A 22,128-nucleotide genomic window follows, 5' to 3' on the forward strand; every position below is an offset into this window, starting at 1 on the left:
AGAGAGAAAGGTCGGGTTACCCACAAAGGGAAGCCCATCAGACTAACAGCAGATCTCTCGGCAGAAACTCTACAAGCCAGAAGAGAGTGGGGGCCAATATTCAACATTCTTAAAGAAAAGAATTTTCAACCCAGAATTTCATATCCAGCCAAACTAAGCTTCAAAAGTGAAGGAGAAATAAAATCCTTTACAGACAAGAAAATGCTAAGAGATTTTGTCACCACCAGGCCTGCCTTACAAGAGCTCCTGAAGGAAGCACTAAACATGGAAAGGAACAACCGGTACCAGCCACTGCAAAATCATGCCAAACTGTAAAGACCATCAATGCTAGGAAGAAACTGCATCAACTACCGGGCAAAATAACCAGCTAACATCATAATGACAGGATCAAATTCACATATAACAATATTAACCTTAAGTGTAAATGGGCTAAATGCTCCAATTAAAAGACACAGACTGGCAAATTGGATAAACAGTCAAGACCCATCAGTGTGCTGTATTCAGGAGACCCATCTCACATGCAGAGACACACATAGGCTCAAAATAAAGGGATGGAAGATCTACCAAGCAAATGGAAAACAAAAAAGGCAGGGGTTGCAATCCTAGTCTCTGATAAAACAGACTTTAAATCAACAAAGATCAAAAGAGACAAAGAAGGCCATTACATAATGATAAAGGGATCAATTCAACAAGAAGAGCTAACTATCCTAAATATATATGCACCCAATACAGGAGCACCCAGATTCATAAAGCAAGTCCTTAGAGACTTACAAAGAGGCTTAGACTCCCACACAATAATAATGGCAGACTTTAACACCCCACTGTCAACATTAGACAGATCAATGAGACAAAAAGTTAACAAGGATATCCAGGAATTGAACTCAGCTCTGCACCAAGCAGACCTAATAGACATCTACAGAATTCTCCACCCCAAATCAACAGAATATACATTCTTCTCAGCACCACATATCGCACTTATTCCAAAATTGACCACATAATTGGAAGTAAATTGACCACATAATTGGAAGTAAAGCACTCCTCAGCAAATGTAAAAGAACAGAAATTATAACAAACTGTCTCCCAGACCACAGTGCAATCAAACTAGAACTCAGGATTCAGAAACTCACTCAAAATCGCTCAACTACATGGAAACTGAACAACCTACTCCTGAATGACTACTGGGTACATAATGAAATGAAGGCAGAAATAAACATGTTCTTTGAAACCAATGAGAACAAAGACACAACATACCAGAATCTCTGGGACACATTTAAAGCAGTGTGTAGACAGAAATTTATAGCACTAAATGCCCACAAGAGAAAGCAGGAAAGATCTAAAATTGACACCCTAACATCACAATTAAAAGAACTAGAGAAGCAAGAGCAAACACATTCAAAAGCTAGCAGAAGGCAAGAAACAACTAAGATCAGAGCAGAACTGAAGGAGATAGAGACATGAAAAACCCTTCAAAAAATCAATGAATCCAGGAGCTGATTTTCTGAAAAGATCAACAAAATTGATAGACCGCTAACAAGACTAATAAAGAAGAAAAGAGAGAAGAATCAAATAGATGCAATAAAAAATGATAAAAGGGTTATCACCACTGATCCCACAGAAATACAAACTACCATCAGAGAATACTATAAACACCTCTACACAAATAAACTAGAAAATCTAGAAGAAATGGATAAATTCCTGGACACATACACCCTCCCAAGACTAAACCAGGAAGAAGTTGAATCCCTGAATAGACCAATAACTGGCTCCGAAATTGAGGAAATAATTAATAGCCTACCAACCAAAAAAAGTCCAGGACCAGATGGATTCACAGCCGAATTCTACCAGAGGTACAAAGAGGAGCTGGTACCATTCCTTCTGAAACTATTTCAATCAATAGAAAAAGAGGGACTCCTCCCTAACTCATTTTATGAGGCCAGCATCATCCTGATAGCAAAGCCTGGCAGAGGCACAACAAAAAAAGAGAATTTTAGACCAATATCCCTGATGAACATCGATGCAAAAATCCTCAATAAAATACTGGCAAACCAAATCCAGCAGCACATCAAAAAGCTTATACACCATGATCAAGTGGGCTTCATCCCTGGGATGCAAAGCTGGTTCAACATACGCAAATCAATAAATGTAATCCAGCATATAAACAGAACCAAAGACAAAAACCACGATTATCCCAATAGATGCAGAAAAGGCCTTTGACAAAATTCAACAATGCTTCATGCTAAAAACTCTCAATAAACTAGGTATTGATGGGACATATCTCAAAATAATAAGAGCTATTTATGACAAACCCACAGCCAATATCATACTGAATGGGCAAAAACTGGAAGCATTCCCTTGGAAAACTGGCACAAGACAGGGATGCCCTCTCTCACCACTCCTATTCAACATAGTGCTGGAAGTTCTGGCCAGGGCAATCAGGCAGGAGAAAGAAATAAAGCGTATTCAATTAGGAAAAGAGGAAGTCAAATTTTCCCTGTTTGCTGATGACATGATTGTATATTTAGAAAACCCCATCGTCTCAGCCCAAAATCTCCTTAAGCTGATAAGCAACTTCAGCAAAGTCTCAGGATACAAAATCAATGTGCAAAAATCACAAGCATTCCTATACACCAACAATAGACAAACAGAGAGCCAAATCATGAGTGAACTCCCATTCACAATTGCTTCAAAGAGAATAAAATACCTAGGAATCCAACTTTCAAGGGATGTAAAGGACCTCTTCAAGGAGAACTACAAACCACTGCTCAACGAAATAAAAGAGGACACAAACAAATGGAAGAACATTCCATGCTCATGGACAGGAAGAATCAATGTTGTGAAAATGGCCATACTGCCCAAGGTAATTTATAGATTCAAAGCCATCCCCATCAAGCTACCAATGACTTTCTTCACAGAATTTGGAAAAACTACTTTAAAGTTCATATGGAACCAAAAAAGAGCCCGCATTGCCAAGACAATCCTAAGCCAAAAGAACAAAGCTGGAGGCATCACACTCCCTGACTTCAAACTATACTACAAGGCTACAGTAACCAAAACAGCATGGTACTAGTACCAAAACAGAGAAATAGACCAATGGAACAGAACAGAGCCCTCAGAAATAATACCACACATCTACAACCATCTGATCTTTGACAAACCTGACAAAAACAAGAAATGGGGAAAGGATCCCCTATTTAATAAAAGGTGCTGGGAAAAACTGGCTAGCCATACACAGAAGGCTGAAACTGGATCCCTTCCTTACACCTTATACAAAAATTAATTCAAGATGGATTAACGACTTAAATGTTAGACCTAAAACCATAAAAACCCTAGAAGAAAACCTAGGCAATACCATTCAGGACATAGGCATGGGCAAGGGCTTCATGTCTAAAAGACCAAAAGCAATGGCAACAAAAGCCAAAATTGACAAATGGGATCTAATTAAACTAAAGAGCTTCTGCACAGCAAAAGAAACTACCATCAGTGAACAGGCAACCTACAGAATGGGAGAAAATTTTTACAATCTACCCATCTGACAAAGGGCTGATATCCAGAATCTACGAAAAACTTAAACAAATTTACAAGAAAAAATCAAACAACCTCATCAAAAAGTGGGCAAAGGATATGAACAGACACTTCTCAAAAGAAGACATTTATGCAGCCAACAGACACATGAAAAAAATGCTCATCACTGGCCATGAGAGAAATGCAAATCAAAACCACAATGAGATACCATCTCACACCAGTTAGAATGGTGATCATTAAAAAGTCAGGAAACAGCAGGTGCTGGAGAGGATGTGGAGAAATAGGAACACTTTTACACTGTTGGTGGGACTGTAAACTAGTTCAACCATTGTGGAAGACAGTGTGGTGATTCCTCAGTGATCTAGAACTAGAAATACCATTTGACCCAGCCATCCCATTACGGGGTATATACCCAAAGGATTATAAATCATGCTGCTATAAAGACACATGCACATGTATGTTTACTGCAGCACTATTCACAATAGCAAAGACTTGGAACCAACCCAAATGTCCATCAATCATAGACTGGATTAAGAAAATGTGGAATACTATGCAGCCATAAAAAAGGAGGAGTTCATGTCCTTTGTAGGGACATGGATGAAGCTGGAAACCATCATTCTGAGCAAACTATCAAAGGACAGAAAACCAAACACTGCATGTTCTCACTCATAGGTGGGAATTGAACAATGAGAACACTTGGACGCAGGATGGGGAACATCCCACACCAGTTCATATGGAACCAAAAAAGAGCCCGCATTGCCAAGACAATCCTAAGCCAAAAGAACAAAGCTGGAGGCATCACACTCCCTGACTTCAAACTATACTACAAGGCTACAGTAACCAAAACAGCATGGTACTAGTACCAAAACAGAGAAATAGACCAACCTAAGCCAAAACCCAGGGATGAATAGAAGGAGGCTAGAGGTAGAACCCACAGGGCCCTGATGGGCAGGACTTGAGGGGAAGGGAAGGCAGAGGCAGGATCACTGTCAGGTTCAAGCTTAGTCTCTTGGGGGAGTGGGGGGTGGTGACCGACCGAGATGGGTAAGTCTGGGAGGTAGACAGGGGGACATTCTGGCAGGGAAGGCAGGTGCAGATACTAGTCTGCATCTCTGGGCTGTGATGTAATTTGGTAATTTCAAAATCATGAAGTTGGATGAGATCACATACACAGAGAGGAGACAAACACCCAGGCCTAAGACCAGAGGCACTGGATGAAGAAGACGGAGCCCAGCTTGCCCACACCTCCCCAGGCAAGCCTGCCCAGCACCACGTGCCCAGCCGTGACAGGAGAGCAGCTCAGCGAGTGCTGTCGGTTGCCTCGAATGCTGCTGACAGGTCCAAGGGGGTGGGGACAGAAAGAGGCTGCTGGAGGTGGCAATAAGGACTTGGCTGGGGACCTGCAAAGAACAGTTTCTGTGAGGCAATCAGGATGGGAGCCAGCCTGGAATGGACTAGAGCATGGATGGGAAGAGAGGAATAGAAGACAGCTTGTGCAGAAGGTGCTCTCCAGAAGCTTGGCTGTGAAGGGAACTGGAGAAGGCATGATCATTGGAACAGGATGTGGCATCAGGGGAGGACATCTTTTTGAATAGTTGGGAAAATCTGCTGGGACTGCATATGCTGACAAGAATTATGCATCAGAGAGAGAAAAAGGTGACAACGTAAATGAGCCAGATGAGAGGACAGGAGCGGGAGGAGGGTAAGGTCTAGAGCACCATGGAGGGACAAACCCCTGATAGAAAGGACAGTGGGTGAGACTGGGCACACCACTGTAGATTTGGTGAGGGAAGGTGTGGAGCCCTGCCTTATTCCGCCCTTAGCCCATCTAACTCGCATTCGGCCTTCAGATCTCAGTTCCAACATCACTTCCCATTGTGGGCCCTTGGCTCAGTTACGTTACCTTTCAACATCCTTTATTCTCCACTGAAGCACTTGTCCTCATTTGTAATTGACATCTGCCTGGTCTCTGTCTGCCCACAGTCTCTCCCCACGAAGGGTAGGGCCTGTGTCTCTCTTTGCCCCCACTGCAAACTCATGGCCTCGTACAGAGCCTGGCCAGGTAGGCAGCACCTAATAAGCACTTATCAGCTGCAGAGACTGATGAACAAGATGGAATCATGCCTGTCACAACCATCGGGCAACAGCAAAGGCCTAGCTTCTAAGTAAAGAACAACTTTGGTGTGCTGACGTCGTCCCTTGCAGGTACAGGACTTTCTCTTAAATATTTTGAAAAATCACTCAATTTCTTCAAGATGGAGATGGGAAGAGGATCTTCAGAAGAACCCTCAGCACAAGAGAATTGAGTCCGAGTGACTTTCCCTGACACGTAAGGCCTTCCACAGAAGGTCCTCTCTTACCTTCCTTTCTCCTTAATGACTCCATAACGCTCATGCTACAACCAGGCTTCTCCCAAGAGGAGCAGAAGTTCCAGAGAGCAGGTTCTCAGGAGATTCTGTTCCTCTGGACATCTCCCAGACCTGCAGAGCCCAGAAGAGGGTGAGAGCCCGCAGGATGCTATGCCTCTTTCGGAAGACTCTCCCCACCAACCTTTGGTGCAGCTGAACCCTCTTTTCTTGCACCCCAGCTCCAGATCCACCATGTCTAAGATGCCTTCTCTGACTCCTTCCTGCCTCAGGAGCCTCTGAACTTCTGGGTCGCCACATCATAGGATCCTGCTCACTCAGCTTGTCACACAGGTCTCTCTGGCAGTAATGAGCTTTAACACTCTCATGGCATCTCCCACCCACCTGAGCACAGGCTATTTGCTTACATTTTTTACTTTTGAGACAGGGTCTCTCTCTGTCGCCCAGGCTGCAATGCAGTGGTGCAATCATGGCTCATTGCAGTCTCAACCTCCCGGGCTCAAGTGATCCTCCCACCTCAGCCTCCCAAGCAGCTGGGACTATAGGCACATAGCACCATGCCTGACTAATTTCTGTATGTTTTGTAGAGATGGGGTTTTGCCATGTTGCCCAGGCTGGTCTTGAACTGCTGGATTCAAACAGTCTACCTGCCTTGGCCTCCCAAAGTGCTGGGATTACAGGCATGAGCTACCACACTGGCCTATCTGGTTACAATACACAGGGAAATGGGAAAGGAAATGACTCAGCAAAGCCCCCTGCCAAACAGAGTCCTTCCAAGGGTCTCCTATGACTGTGGCATCCTCCCTCACAGCAGTCAAAGTGCCTACACTTGTACCCACAGACTATCCCAACTGCAGAACCAACTTCCCACTTGTGAAAACACAATGACATGCAAGCTTACTGAGCACATGCAGGGGCACCGTTGACCTCAATGAGCCACACCTTCAGCTCCTCATCCACCATGAAGTCAAAGCCAAAGAGCTGGAAGCTCTGGTAAGGGAGGTGCTTGGTGCTAATGGCAGGCTCCACGCTCAGGAGGCAGTTCCTATGAGGCGGGAGGGGAAATGCTCATTAGAATGGGGTGATCAAAGGAGAAGGAAGACATGAGGTGTGCTTGAAATATTTTATATGAGATGAATACAAATATTAGCTTTGACTTAATTCTCTCTTTTCCTTTTTTTTTTTTTTTTTTTGAGATGGAGTTTTGCTCCTGTTGCCCAGGCTGGAGTGCAATGGTGTGATCTCAGCTCACGGCAACCTCCGCCTCCTGGGTTCAAGCGATTCTCCTGCTTCAGCCTCCCGAGCAGCTGGGATTACAGGCATGTGCCACCACACCCAGCTAATTTTGTATTTTCAGTAGAAACAGGGTTTCTCCATGTTGGTCAGGCTGGTCTCGAACTCCCCGACCTCAGGTGATCCGCCCGCCTCGGCCTCCCAAAGTGCTGGGATTACAGGTGTGAGCCACCGTGCCTGGCCTAATTCTCTCTTTTCAACTTATTACCATTAGGTTATTCAAGAGAATGTTACTTAGCAAGCATTTGTTAGAAAACTCAGCAACCACTCATGTTCTTCCAGGCAAAAGCCACTTTCCCATGTCTCAAGAAGCAGTAGAGTGCTGAGTCATTGTGGCCTCTATAAATGAAGATTCCTCCAACAGCTGGGCTGCTGCCATGTTTGTTTATAACAAATAAAACATTTCCATGTATTTTTGCCATGTAAAGAATGAACTGCCCTTTGGTGAAGGGCAGGATTTGCAAAAAAAAAAAAAAAAAAAAACATGTTGACCTCATGATCTCACTACTTCTAGTTCTAATGGCAAATTATTGCTAATTAAAAGATTTAAGAGCTATACATGTTGAAACTAAATGTTGAAACCTAGAAGTATTATTAGCAACAATGAATGGAAAAATGGCAGGATTTTAGTGACACAGAAAAAAAGTTGAAAGTGAATCTTGGAAATACAATGCACAAGTACATGAGGTCCCAGGTCAGACCAAAATCTTGGACAAGTGATTGTTCAATGAGATAATTACATAAGGAACTTGTCATAACTCCTGGCACCTAGGAAGCATTTAATAAATGTTACTGTTACGAACCATTTTTCATCATATTTCATTATGATAACCATATATCTATTATTTATCTACAACTATCTCAGAAAACCTATGCCATTTCTGTTTTATAAAGATCTTCCCTGATTTTTCACCCAACTGAATGCTGAGGCAAAATAGTTCTCTCAGTAAATAAAATGTGCTACAATGACTCTGGGGTACCAGAGATAACTGTCCTTCTACACAGCTGTGTATTTGGAAGGAAAAAGATACAAGGACCAGCCGGGCGCGGTGGCTCATGCCTATAATCCTACCACTTTGGGAGGCTGAGGCGGGTGGATCACCTGAGGTCAGGAGTTCGAGAGCAGCCTGACCAACATGGCAAAACCCCATCTCTATTAAAATTACAAAAATTAGCCAGGCATGGTGGCGGGTGCCAAACTTCAATCTCCTTTTCTTTTTTCCTAAAAAGAAAAATATTTTAATAGATATGTTTAAACCTTTAAAAACTATTTTGGTTTAAGTGGTTCTTTTAAGATGAGTCATTTAAAAACTAATTATAATAAAAATTTCTTCTCCCATTCATATTCAACCTGCATTGACAAGCACACATCACATTAAAAAAAAAAAATCCCTGTTCTACACAAGAATATCCTTAACTTTTGCTTTAATTAAAATATTCTTGGCTGGGTGAGGTGGCTTACACCTGTAATCCCAGCATATTGGGAGGCCAAGGCAGGTGGATCACTTGAGTTCAGGAGTTTGAGACCAGCCTGGCCAACATGGTGAAACCCTGGCTCTCTACTTAAAAAAAAATAAAAAGATTAGTTGGCCATGGTGGCGCATGCCTGTAATCCCAGCAACCCAGCAACTCAGGAGGCTGAGGCAGGAGAATCACTTCAACATGGGAGGTGGAGGTTGCAGTGAGCCGAGGCTGCAGTGAGCCCACATCATGCCATTGCACTCCAGCCTGGGAAACAGAGCGAGACCCTATCTCCAAAAAAAAAGCAGGAGAAAAGGTCTCACTCTGTCACCCAGGCTGGAGTGCAGGGGCCCAATCATGGCTCACTGCAGTCAGTCTTGACCTCCCCAAGCTCAAGCAATCCTCCCAATTCAGGCTTCTAAGTAGCTGGGACTATAAGCACGCACCACCATACCCTGCTAATTTTTTTTGTATCTTTTAGAGACAGTGTTTCACCATGTTGCCCAGGCTGGACTTGAACTCCTGGGCTCAAGTGATCTGCCTGCCCCAGCCTCCCAAAGTGCTGGGATTACAGGCATGAGCCACCGTACTTAGCCTGTTTTAATTAGAATATTCTTAAAAATATTATAATTAAGGAAGATTTAAAAGTTTAACAGATGCTCATGGTAAAAAAGAGAAAAAAATACTAAAATATAAAATGGGGGCCTGGAGCAGTGGCTCATGCCTGTAATCCCAGCACTTTGGGAGACTGAGGCAGGCAGATCACTTGAAGTCAGGAGTTCAAAACCAGCCTGGCCAACATGGTGAAACCTTGTCTCTACTAAAAATACAAAAAATTAGCATTGAGTGATGGCACATGCCTGTAATCCCAGCTAGTCGGGAGGCTAAGGCAGGAGAATCGCTCAAACCCGGGAAGCAGAGGTTGCAATGAGATGAGATCACGCCACTGCACTTCAGCCTGGGTGATAGACCAAGACTCTGTCTCAAAAAAAATAAGATAAAATAAAATTGAAAGAAGTATTACATTCCAACATAAAGAAAAAACTAAGAATCAGAAGCAAATCAAAACTAATGTTTTTTTTTTTTTGCTGAAAGCTCAAGATTAATAATTCACTTTAAAGGATTTTTATCCATCATCAGAGACTTCTACAGTGCATCTTTTTTTGGCTGGAGTGGGAAGTTAGGGGGAGGCTAGCTGGAAAGAAAGAAAACCTGAGAGCTGCTGGGAGCATTTATAGCACCACAGCAGCAACACTCTGAACAGCACTGAACAATGCGGAGAGGATGCTGCAAACTTCCAATAAAGCTTTTGCCTAAAATAGGAATTCTTTTTCCAGCATACTTGATTTATCTGGTGTCAGAATTCCAACCACCTATACTCCCTGAAGAAATGGGACTCCAAGCCCTGTAATTATTCTACCTGGTTCTATGTGAGAATTCAGTAAGGTAAAAGTCTCAGTCATTGTGACAGGGTAGCATTGACATGGTGGATGGTAGAACAATGGGACAGAATGGAGATCCTAGGAACAGACCCTCACATAAACGGCCACCTGATTGACTGATTGATTGATTTCTGAGATGGAATCTTGCTCTGCTGCCCAGGCTGGAGTGCAGTGATGCGATCTCGGCTCACTGCAACCTCCACCTCCCAGGTTCAAGTGATTCTCCTGCCTCAGCCTCCCAAGTAGCTGGGATTACAGGCGCATGCCACCATGCCTGGCTAATTTTTTTATTTTTAGTAAAGACAGGGTTTCACCATGTTGGCCAGGCTGGTCTTGAACTCCTGACCTTGTGATCCACCCGTCTTGGTCTCCCAAAGTGCTGGGAATACAGGTGTGAGCCACTGTGCCCAGCCAGCCACCTGATTTGTAACAAAGACACACCACAATGCAGTGGGGAAAGGACAAGTGGCCCTGGGTCAATGGGATATCCTGTGGAAAGACATGAAACTTGATACATAACAACTTCAGATAGATTATAAGTCTAAAATATAAGAGATAAAACCCAGATGTCTACCGACTACAGAAGGAATAAACTGAAATATTTACACAATGGAATATTACACAGTAATAAAAAGGATAAACTACTGTTATGTGCAAGAATATGGATGAATGCCACAGATATAACGCTGGAAAAAGCTGAACATAAAACAAGAAATATGGTATAATTCCATTTACATAAAGTTGAAGAACAAGCAAAATGAATCAAAGGTGATAAAAGTCAGAAAAGTGGCTGTCTTTGGCAGGGAATATATTCATTCATTCATTCATTCATTCAGAGATGGAGTCTCACTGTGTCGCCCAGGCTGGAGTGCAGTGGTGCCATCTTGGCTCACTGCAAACTCCACTTCCCAGGTTCACACCATTCTCCTGCCTCAGCCTCCCGAGTAGCTGGGACTACAGGTGCCCATTTCTTAGTAGAGACGGGGTTTCACCATGTTGGCCAGGATGGTCTCGATCTCCTGACCTTGTGATCTGCCTGCTTCGGCCTCCCAAAGTGCTGGCATTACAGGCGTGAGCCCCCTGCACCCGGCCTGGCAGGGAATATATATTTTGAGGGAGTGAACATCCCAGAAGCAGTCTTCTGGGATGCTGTAAATGTTTTATATTTTTATGTATATCACAGTTAGGTGAGTACATGCATAACTGAAAACTCACCAAACTGTACACTTTGTGCATATTACACCTCATTTAAAAAATCTTTACTAGACTTAGTAAACTGTAGTAAATGAACACTAATGCTAAAAAACTACTTCCAGGCATATTTAGAAATAAGACCAAGAGAAAAAAGAGACAATAGAAACAGACCTAAAAGTCAGAAGTTGGCAAACTTTTTCTATAAAGGGCCAGACAGTAAATATTTTAGGTTTTACAGGGTATGTACTGCCTCTGTTGCATATTCTCATTTTTATAATCTTTAATATATAAAAAACATTCCTTGCCTACAGACCTTACAAAAACAAGCTATAGGCCATATGCAGCCCATACATAGGCATACTCTGGATTACTCTGCCATGGGTAATCTAGATTTTGGAGTTATCAGATAAGGATGTTAAAGAATTGCCATTATCTTCAAGAAAATATGAGGCAAGTGGGAGAATTTCATAAGACAACTATAATATGAAAAAAGAAACAAATGGAAATTTCAGAACTAAAAAGCACACTAACTAAAATCAAGAACTCAATAGGTGAGTTTAACAGCAGCTTTTAAAAGCTTTTACCTTGTAAAAATTGTTAATAGGTTTTAATAGATAAAGAAAGGATCAGCAAAGATGTCAGAAGAAAAGAATGAGTACAACCATGGAGAGATAAAATGATACATAAATGCCATAAAAGTGTGAGAAACAGTGAAAAGCATTAACAATCATGTAATTAGAGACCTAGAAGAAGAGGAGAATGGAGCAAAAGACACAACTGAAAGTATAATGTCCATGAATATTCCAAAACTGGTAAAAGATATCAAGCCACAGTGCAAGAAGCACTATGAACCCAAATGCAGGAATATGTACACAGAAAACTACACACATCTCATAGTAAAATTTATAAAAACCAACGTAAAGGAATCTCAAAAATAGAGAAAAGATACATTAAGAGCAATACTAAGATTTCACCTGACTTCTCAGCAGAAAAGATGGAAGCCAGAATACAATGGTATGCAACCTTCAGAGTGGGAAAAGAAATTAACTGCTTATCTAGAAATCTATTTCCAGAGCAAATGTCCTTAAAAAAAAAAGACAAAATATATTTTCAGACAAATAATAACTAATTTATCACAGTAGACTTTACTTAAAAACTACTAAAAATTAGTTTTTTTTTTTTTGAAACAGAGTCTCGCTCCGTCACCCAGGCTGGAGTGCAGCAGCACAATCTTGGCTCACTGCAACCTCCACCCCCCAGGTTCAAGCGATTCTCCCATCTCAGCCTCCCGAGTAGCTGGGACCACAGGTGTGCACCACCATGCCCAGCTAATTTTGCATTTTTTGGTAGAGATGGGGTTTCAGCATGTATCAGGCTGGTCTTGAACTCCTGACCTCAAGTGATCCGCCCACCTCGGCCTCCCAAAGTATTGGGATTACAGGTGTGAGGTACCGCGCCTGCCCTAAAAATGAGTTTCTTAACAATAAGGAAAATAATCCTAGATAAAAGCAAGGGAATGCAGGAAAGGAAGAGAAACAACATAAATGCTCAAAATGTGGGGAACTCTAAATGAATATTAACTATCTATAATCATAGGAATGCTGTCTTGTGAGTTTAAAATATATGTAATATTAATTATTCCTCATGTACCCACCATCCACTATCTTTTTTTTTTTTTTGAGATGGAGTCTCACTGCTGTCGCCCAGGCTGGAGTGCAGTGGCGCGATCTCGGCTCACTGCAAGCTCCACCTCCCGGGTTCACGCCATTCTCCTGCCTCAGCCTCCCGAGTAGCTGGGACTACAGGCGCCCGCCACCGCGCCCAGCTAATTTTTTGTATTTTTAGTAGAGACGGGGTTTCACCGTGGTCTCGATCTCCTGACCTCGTGATCCACCCGCCTCGGCCTCCCAAAGTGCTGGGATTACAGGCGTGAGCCATTGCGCCCAGCCACCATCCACTATCTTTAAGCCTCTTCCCTGTGTCCCTTTTGCCTTCCTTCTAGGGATAGGAATAACCACTATTTTGAATTTTATGTTTATCACTTCTTTGTTTTGTTTTACATTTTTACCATACATGTGTATTCAGCTAAATAAAACATTATTTAATTTTACTTGTTTTTTAACTTATGTAAGTGAAATAAATTTGTATGCATCTTCTATATAGCTTGTATTTTTTGCATCTTTTGCTTAATATTATTTGTATAAATATTTATATTTGTATATTTCTACTTGTATAAATATTTATATTTGCATATTTCTACTTGTATAAATATTTATATTTGCACATTTATACTTGTATAAATATTTATATTTGCACATTTATACTTGTATAAATATTTATATTTGCATATTTATACTTGTATAAATATTTATATTTGTATATTTATACTTGTATATTTACATTTGTATATTTATACTTGTATATTTATATTTGTATATTTATACTTGTATAAATATTAGTTGTATAAATATACTTGTATAAATATTTATACTAGTATAAATATTTATACTTTTGTATAAATCCAGTGAAAATACCCTTCAGGAAGATGGTGAAATAAACACATTCTCAGATGACAGAAAACTAAGAGGATTTATCAGGAGCAAAACTGTTCTAAAAGAAATGCATAAGAGAGAGACTCAGAACTTTAAAACTTAAGGAAGTATATGGGTAAATATAAAAACTCTAAAAGAAATGCTTAAGTCTGAAGGGAAATGATACCAGAGAGAATCTCAGAACTTCGCAACTGAAGGAAAAACAAAAGTAGTATCTGGGTAAATATAAAAGAATATTTTTCTCCTTTTATAAAGTGGATTTCTTATAGACAGTATAGAGTTTGGTTTTATAGTTTACAAATAATCCAACCTGATAATCTATCATACCTGTGCAAATATATATATAAAACTGTTGACAGCAAAAATAATAACATTATGTGGTAAAGATTTCAATGTGTAGATATATACATATGTTAACTATAACAGAGAGCAAGAGTTAGTGAACTATGTTATAAGGTTTTTCCATTTTATTTGAAGTGGTAAATTATTAACTCTAAGAAGGTTGTGAAATAATTGATATGTATACTGTAATTCCTACAGCAAGCACTAAAAAAAAAAAAAAGAAGACATAGCGCCAAATACTCAACAGGAAAATTAAAATAAAACTCTAAAAATATTTCACATAATTTAAAAGATGATGGGAAAAGGAGACACAAAAAAACAAAAACAAAAACTACAACAAAGAAGGGGACAGACAACAAATAATAAGATGGCAGATGTCAGTCCAATACAATAATTACATTACATTTAAGTGGTATAAACACAGCAATTAAGTGACAATGATTATCATATTGGATTAAAATTAAAATACAGGGCCGAGTGCGATGGCTCACGCCAGTAATCCCAGCACTTTGGGAGGCTGAGGTGGGCGGATCACCTGAGGTCGGGAATTCCAGACCAGCCTGACCAACATGGAGAAACCTCATCTCTACTAAAAATACAAAATTAGGCCGGGCGCAGTGGCTCATGCCCAAAATCCCAGCACTTTGGGAGGCCGAGGTGGATGGATCACGAGATCAGGAGATCGAGACCATCCTGGCTAACACGGTGAAACCCTGTCTCTACTAAAAATGCAAAAAATGAGCCGGGCATGGTGGCGGGCGCCTGTAGTCCCAGCTATTCGGGAGGCTGAGGCAGGAGAATGGCGTGAACCTGCGAGGCGGAGCTTGCAGTGAGCGGAGATCGTGCCACTGCACTCCAGCCTGAGCGACAGAGTGAGACTCCGTCTCAAAAAAAAAAAAAAAAACAAAAACAAAATTAGCTGAGCGTGGTGGCACATGACTGTAATCCCAGATACTCAGGAGGCTGAGGCAGGAGAATTGCTTGAACCTGGGAAGCAGAGGTTGCAGTGAGCTGTGATCGCGCCACTGTACTCTAGTCTGGGCAACAAGAGTGAAACTCCATCTCAAATAATAATAATAACAATAATAATAATAAAATAAAATACAAATACAAAACCCAACTATATGCTGTCTACCAGAAAACTACTTTAAATATAGAATATAATACCTAGGAACAGTATAGAATAGAATACAATGAAAATAAAAGGATGGAAACATACTCCAAACATGGAGATGTACCATGGAAACATTAATCAAAAGAAAGCTAGATTGGTTATATAAAAATTAGATAAATAAATAAGAAATACTGGCAGGGCATGGTGGCTCAAGCCTGTAATCCTAGCACTTTGGGAGGCTGAAGTGTGTAGATTGCTTGAGCCCAGGAGTTCGAGACCAGCCTGAGCAACATAGTGAAACCCTGTCTCTACAAAAAAAAAAATACAAAAATTAGCCGGGCATGATAGCATGTGCCTGTAGTCCCAGATGCTCAGGAGGCTGACGTGGGAGGATGGCTTGAGCCTGGGAGGCAGAGGTTGCAGTTTGCCAAGATCATGCCACTGAACTCCAGCCTGGGCAACAGAGTCAGACCATCTCAAAAAAAAAAAAAAAAAAAAAGAAAGAAAGAAAAAAAAGAAAAGAAAAGAAAATTACATAATGATAAAAGAGTCAATTCCCTAAGAAGAGATAAAAATCCTAAATATATATGTATCTAATAACAGATCATCAAAAGACATGAAGCAAAAATAGATAAAATTGAAAGGAGACATATACAAATCCATAATTATACTTGGAGACTTCAGTGCCTCTCTTTTCAACAATAAATAGAACAAGCATCACTTCTCGGCCTTTTGGCTAAGATCAAGAGAAATAAATAGAACAAGCAGAATAAGGCCAGGTGCAGTGGCTCATGTCTGTAATCCCAGCACTTTGAGAGGCCAAGATGGGAGAATTGCTTGAGCCCAGGAGTTCAAGACCAGCTTGGGCAACAGGGCAAAACCCTGTCTCTACAAAAAAAAATACAAAAATCAGGTGGGTCTGGTGGCATGCACCTGTAGTCCCAGCTACCTAGGCTACTTACACTTGAGCCCAGGAGGTTACGGCTGCAGCAAACCATGTTTGTGCCACTGCATTCCAGCCTGGGAAACAAAGTAAGACCTTGTCTCAAAAAATATAAAAATAAAAAACAACACTCTGCCCAATTACAGCCAAGTACACATTCTGTTAGTGCACCTGGAACATTAAAAGACCTTCTGGGCTATGGAACAAACATTAGCAACTTTTAAAGATGAAACCAGACAAAGTCTCTTCCTGACCTAATATTTGGATATTAAACAAAGATTTCTAAATCACATGAATCAAAGATAAAATCATAAGGGAAATCAGAAAATATTTTAATAAAATGGAAATGAAAACATAACATGGCAAAATCTGTGGGATTCTGCTAATGCAATATTTAGAGGGAAACTGATAAAGGGAAACTGAGACATGCTTTTATTTTTTTAAAAAGGAAATACCTCAACCAGCCTGACCAACATGGAGAAACTCCATCTCTCCTAAAAATACAAAATTAGCCGGGCATAGTGGCACATGCCTATAATCCCAGCTACACGGGAAGCTGAGGCAGGAGAATCACTTGAACCCAGGAGGCGGAGGTTGCGGTGAGCGGAGATTGTGCCACTGCACTCCAGCCTGGGCAATAAGAACAAAACTCCATCTCAAAAATAAAACAAAACAACAAAAAAAAACAATATCTCAAATCAATTATTTAACCTTTCACCTTAAAAACTGGAATAGGCTGGGCATGGTGGCTCACACCTATAATCCCAGCACTCTGGGAGACCAAGGTGGGAGGGCTGCTTGAGCCCAGGAGCTTGAAACCAGCCTGGGCAAGACAGTGAGACCCAATTCTACAAAAAATAAAAAAATTAGCCAGGCACAGTGGTGTACACCTGTAGTCCCAGCTACTTGAGAGGCTGAGACAGGAAGATCCCTTGAGCCTAAAAGTTTGAAGCAGCAGTGAGCTATGATCACACCACTGTACTCCAGCCTGGGCAATAAAATGAGACACCATCTCTTAAAAAACAAATAAAAAGCACAACTAGAAAAAGAGTAAATTACATCCTCCAAAAAGCAAAAGGAAGAGAATAATAAAGTGCATAAATCAAAGAACCTGAAAAGAAAAACAATAGAGAAAACCAATAAAACCAAAAGTTAATTTTTTGAAAAGACTGATAAAATTGACAAATGTGTAGTCAATCTGTCCAAGCAAAATAGAGAGAAAATATAAACTAGCCAGGCATGGTGGCTCACGCCTGTAATCCCAGCACTTTGGAAGGCCGAGGCGGGGTGGATCACCTGAAGTCAAGAGTTCGAGACCAGACTGACCAACATGGAGAAACCCCGTCTCTACTAAAAATACAAAATTAGCTACAGTGTGATGGCACATGCCTGTAATCCCAACTACTTGGGAGGCTGAGGCAGGAGAATTGCTTGAACCTAGGAGGTGGAGGTTGCGGTGAGCCGAGATCACACCATTGCACTCCAGCCTGGGCAACAAGAGCAAAACCCTGTCTCAAAAAACAAACAAACAAAAAAATATATATATACACATATATATATATACACACACACACATAAAACCATTACCAGAAATGAAAGAGGACACATCATTACAGAACCTACAGACATTAAAAGGAAAATAAAGGAATATTACAAAAAAATCTCTTCCCATAAATTAGACAACTTATATGAAACAATTCTTTGAAAGGCATAGACGCCAAAGCTCCTTCAAGAAGAAACACATAATCAAAAAAGATACAATTAAGTTACCTTATTATATGTTTGATTTGTAGTAAGATACTACTTTCTAGGGTAATGTTCAAAGCACTTGTTAGGTACTGATTGAACTCCTTGAAGAACATTTCATTTCCTTCTTCATACTTCCCGTAGTTCTTTGAGTACTCTTTTTGAATGCAGTGATTGGTCAAATGGCAGGTTTTGTCTTGGAAATTATCAACATGATATGGTTCTGAAGCAGTCCGAAGCACACCCTCTCTATAGAGGTAGATATTATACTGATGATCCACCAAGACCCAGCTTCTGCAATTCAACAAAAACACTGCTTTACTCAAGTCATCCAAAGTTTCTGCATATTATATACATCAATCCCCACATCTTGACTTCTTTTATGGGGTAGGTGAGGAGTGGGAGGCAACTAGGGAAGGAGGAAGTTTCTAAAACTATAAGAGGCATATTATGATTTAGCTAAAATAGTGAGTTATCACTACAATGAGGCAAACAAAACATTTTACCATAAATAACAAGGAAATTTTGATCAAAAGATAAAGCATTTTGAAGAGATTCAGATGAATTTTTTTTCTTTTTTTTTGAGATGGAGTTCTGCTTTTGTTGCCCAGGCTGGAGTGCAATGGTGTGATCTCGGCTCACTGCAACCTCCGCCTTCCAGGTTCAAGCAATTCTTCTGCCTCAGCCTCCTGAGTAGCTGGGATTACAGGTGCATGCCACCACGCCCAGGTGATTTTTGTAATTTTTGTAGAGACAGGGTTTCACCATGTTAGCCAGGCTGGTCTCAAAATACTGACATCAGGTGATCCACCCACCATGGCCTCTCAAAGTGCTGGGATTACAGGCATGAGCCACTGCACCAAGCCCTAGATGGACTGGATTTTAAGGTTAACCTATGAAACCTCCAATGTGTTATGTCTCCTCTTTTAGTAATCTTAAGAGTGTTCCTCCTGAAGATGATCTGACATAGGGTTGATGTTCAAGAAGCTACAAATCGTTACGAAGCAATCAAGGAGACAGAGTCCTTGGCAAGGAGCTGACAGCAAGGCCAAGGGTAAGTTGGAGACGGAGGGCTGTTTAGCTTTCGAATGCACCACACACCCTCTTTCTCCATGCCAAGCCCTGTGGTCAGAAACTTAAAATCCCCTGAGGTGTGGTCATAAAATCCACAGAGTGGGACACAAATAATGAAGTGAGGAGAAATTATTTGGCAAGGTTGCACAACCTGCTGTGTCTGAATTACGTGTTCCATGCACATCTCTCAGTTTATTCCATGAGCAAGACCATACATTTATATTAATTTCTTTGAATCCACAAGTCATTTTCACAGAAAAGATTTTTTTTTGTTTGTTTTTTGACACAGAAGTCTCGCTCTGTTACCCAGGCTGGAGTGCAATGGCGCGATCTCAGCGCACTGCAACCTCCCCTCCCGGGTTCAAGTGATTCTCCTTCCTCAGCCTCCTGAGTAGCTGGGATTACAGGTGCCTGCCACCATGCCTAATTTTGTATTTTTACTAGAGATGGGGTTTCACCATGTTGGCCAGGCTGGTCTCGAACTCCTGACCTCACATGATCTGCCCACCCTGGCCTCCCAAAGTGCTGGGATTATAAGCGTGAGCCACTGTGCCCGGCCAGAAAAGAATATTTTTTTAAAAAGAAAATTCATAATCGTAGTAACATTTTCTAGATGGAAAAAAGAAAGAAAAATAGAAAATTAGGTACAGAAGCTCAGTTCCATTCAGCTGTGCTCAATTTTGGTAACATATTAAACATGATCAAACACTTCCTCATATTCCATGTCCCCCTTCCCACCATATACCATGGCAGTTTTTTCAGATGAATAAAAACAAAAGCTATGGACATGAATGCATTACCGAATGTCAAACTTGCGATGACCTGGCTCAAGCAGCAGCGGGTGCTCGAGATATTTCTGGATCACATGCACTTGGCCCTGGTTGTCTATGAAATCGAGAAGCTCTGAAGCCTCTGAGGAGATGAGAATGCCTTCACCTAACAGGGGAAAAGCAAAAGAGAAACCAGTCCAAATTCAAACCAAGAGCTCTCTATAAAGCCAGAAAGGAAATACGAACAGCCAAAACCCCACAAGAGGCTTTCAATGTCCTGCTCACCTTTTCCCCTCCCTTCCTTACTCCAGTCTCCCACACGCTCCCTTCTCCCCTCAAAAGCACCCAGGATTATCCTACCAACTCTTTCTCCATATGGGTTGTCAACGCTATCTTGGCTGGCTACAACCATGAAACCTCGGTTTTACAGAAATTCAAAGTGCCTAAGCACTCAAAATAAATACCATTCTATTACTGGTCACTGGCTACCACAATAAAGTCTATAATGACAATAAATCCCCTTCCTTCACTATATCTTATAGAACTACCAGGAAGATAAAGGCATAAAGATGAATGTTCAAGTACATCCCTTGCAGCATTGCAATAGAAAAAAACTGGATACATTGGAATTGTCCATAACATTAAATAATTGATATATCCTTTTTAATAGCTTGAAGTATAATTCATATACCAAAAAATTTATCCTTTTAAAGTGCACAATTCAATGGCTTTGAGTATATTCAAGAGTTTTAAACCATTACTACAGTTTTTTTTGTTATTTGTTTGTTTGTTTGTTCTTGAGATGGAGTCTCACTCTGTCGCCCAGGCTGGAGTGCAGTGGCGCAATCTCAGCTCACTGTAAGCTTCGCCTCCCGGGTTCAAGTGATTCCCCTGCCTCAGCCTCCCGAGTAGCTGGGATTACAGGCGTGCGCCACCATGCCTGGCTAATTTTTGTATTTTTAGTACATATGGGTTTTCACCATGTTGGCCAGGATGGTCTTGGTCTTCTGACCTCATGATCTGCCCGCCTTGGCCTCCCAAAGTGCTGGGATTACAGGTGTGAGCCACCATGCCCGGCCTACTATAGTTTAATTTTAGAACGGTTTCACCACTTCCCCCAAAAAAACTCTGTACCTATTAGCAGTCACTCACTACTCCCTCCTCACTCCAGCTTCTGACAATCACTAATCTACTTTCTGTATCTATGGATGTCTCATCTGGACATTTCATATAAATGGAATCACACAGTATGTGGCCTTTTGTGTCTAACTTCACTTAGCACAAAGTTTTCAAGGTTCATCCCCATTGTAGTGTGTATTAGTATCATGTTCACTCCTTTCTATGGCTGAAGAGTCATTTTTGTTCATTTAGTCATCAACTGATGGACATTTGCATTGGTTCCATTCTTGTCTGCCTCTTATGAATAATGTTGCTATAAGATTTGCATACAAGTTTTTGTGAACATATATTTTCAATTCTCAGGAATACTAGGTATGCAGGTGTGTGCCACCACATTGGCTAATTTTTGTATTTTTTTGTAGAGATGGGGTCTTACTGTTTGCTTTTTTTCTAATTGGATTGTGTGTCTGTTGTTTACTGTTAAGTTTTGAAAGTTGTTTACATATTCTAGATCTGAGTTCCTTGTCATATGTATGACTTAAAAATCCTTTCACCCAGTTTGTAGCTCATTTTTATCCTCTAATGAAGTGTTTCATAGAGCAGAAGTTTTATTTTGATGAGATTCAATGTATCAATTTTTACTTTTATGGATTATACTTTTGGAGTCAAGCTCAAGAACTCTTTGCCAAGCCCTATCTCCTTTTTTCTGAAAAATTATTAGGTCCACGATCCACTGAGTTAGTTTTTGTATAAGGTGTGAGGCTTATGTTGATGTTCATTTTTCTGCCTGTTGATATCCACCTTATCTAGTACAGTTTGTTGAAAAGTTTATCCTTCCTCTATTGAATGGCTTTTGCACCTTTTTCAAATATCAGATGGGCATATATGTTTTGGTCTATTTCTGAGTTCTCTATTCTCTTCCACTGATTTATGTTTCTTCCGTTTTTGAGAGAGTCTTGCCCTGTCACATAGTGGTGTGATCTTGGCTCACTGCAACCTCTGCCCCCGGTTCAAGCAATTCTCATGCCTCAGCCTCCTGAGTAGCTGAGAGTACAGGCATGCGCCACCACACCTGGCTGATTTTTTTGTATTCTTAGTAGAGATGAGGTTTCACCATGTTGGCCAGGCTTGTCTCGAACTCCTGACCTCAGGTGATCCACCCACCTTGGCCTCTGCTGGGATTTCAGCCG

The 22,128-nt window shown here is 41.0% G+C and overlaps 1 protein-coding gene across 2 annotated transcripts in view; it reads right to left on the reverse strand.

Annotated features, from left to right (window-relative positions):
* The window catches only part of TTL (tubulin tyrosine ligase), a 53,086-nt gene that overhangs the window by 13,938 nt on the left and 17,020 nt on the right, over nucleotides 1–22,128 (reverse strand). For both annotated transcript variants that reach the window (XM_030827261.1, XM_030827260.1), the window contains exons 4-6: nucleotides 19,850–19,985; nucleotides 18,000–18,269; nucleotides 6,790–6,933 (exon numbers count right to left, since the gene is read on the reverse strand). In XM_030827261.1, coding sequence (XP_030683121.1) covers nucleotides 6,790–6,933; nucleotides 18,000–18,269; nucleotides 19,850–19,985 — 550 coding nt within the window. The remainder of the gene's footprint in view (nucleotides 1–6,789; nucleotides 6,934–17,999; nucleotides 18,270–19,849; nucleotides 19,986–22,128) is intronic.

The sequence above is a fragment of the Nomascus leucogenys genome, chromosome 14, assembly GCF_006542625.1.
Source record: "Nomascus leucogenys isolate Asia chromosome 14, Asia_NLE_v1, whole genome shotgun sequence".
NCBI classification, from domain to species: Eukaryota; Metazoa; Chordata; class Mammalia; order Primates; family Hylobatidae; genus Nomascus; species Nomascus leucogenys.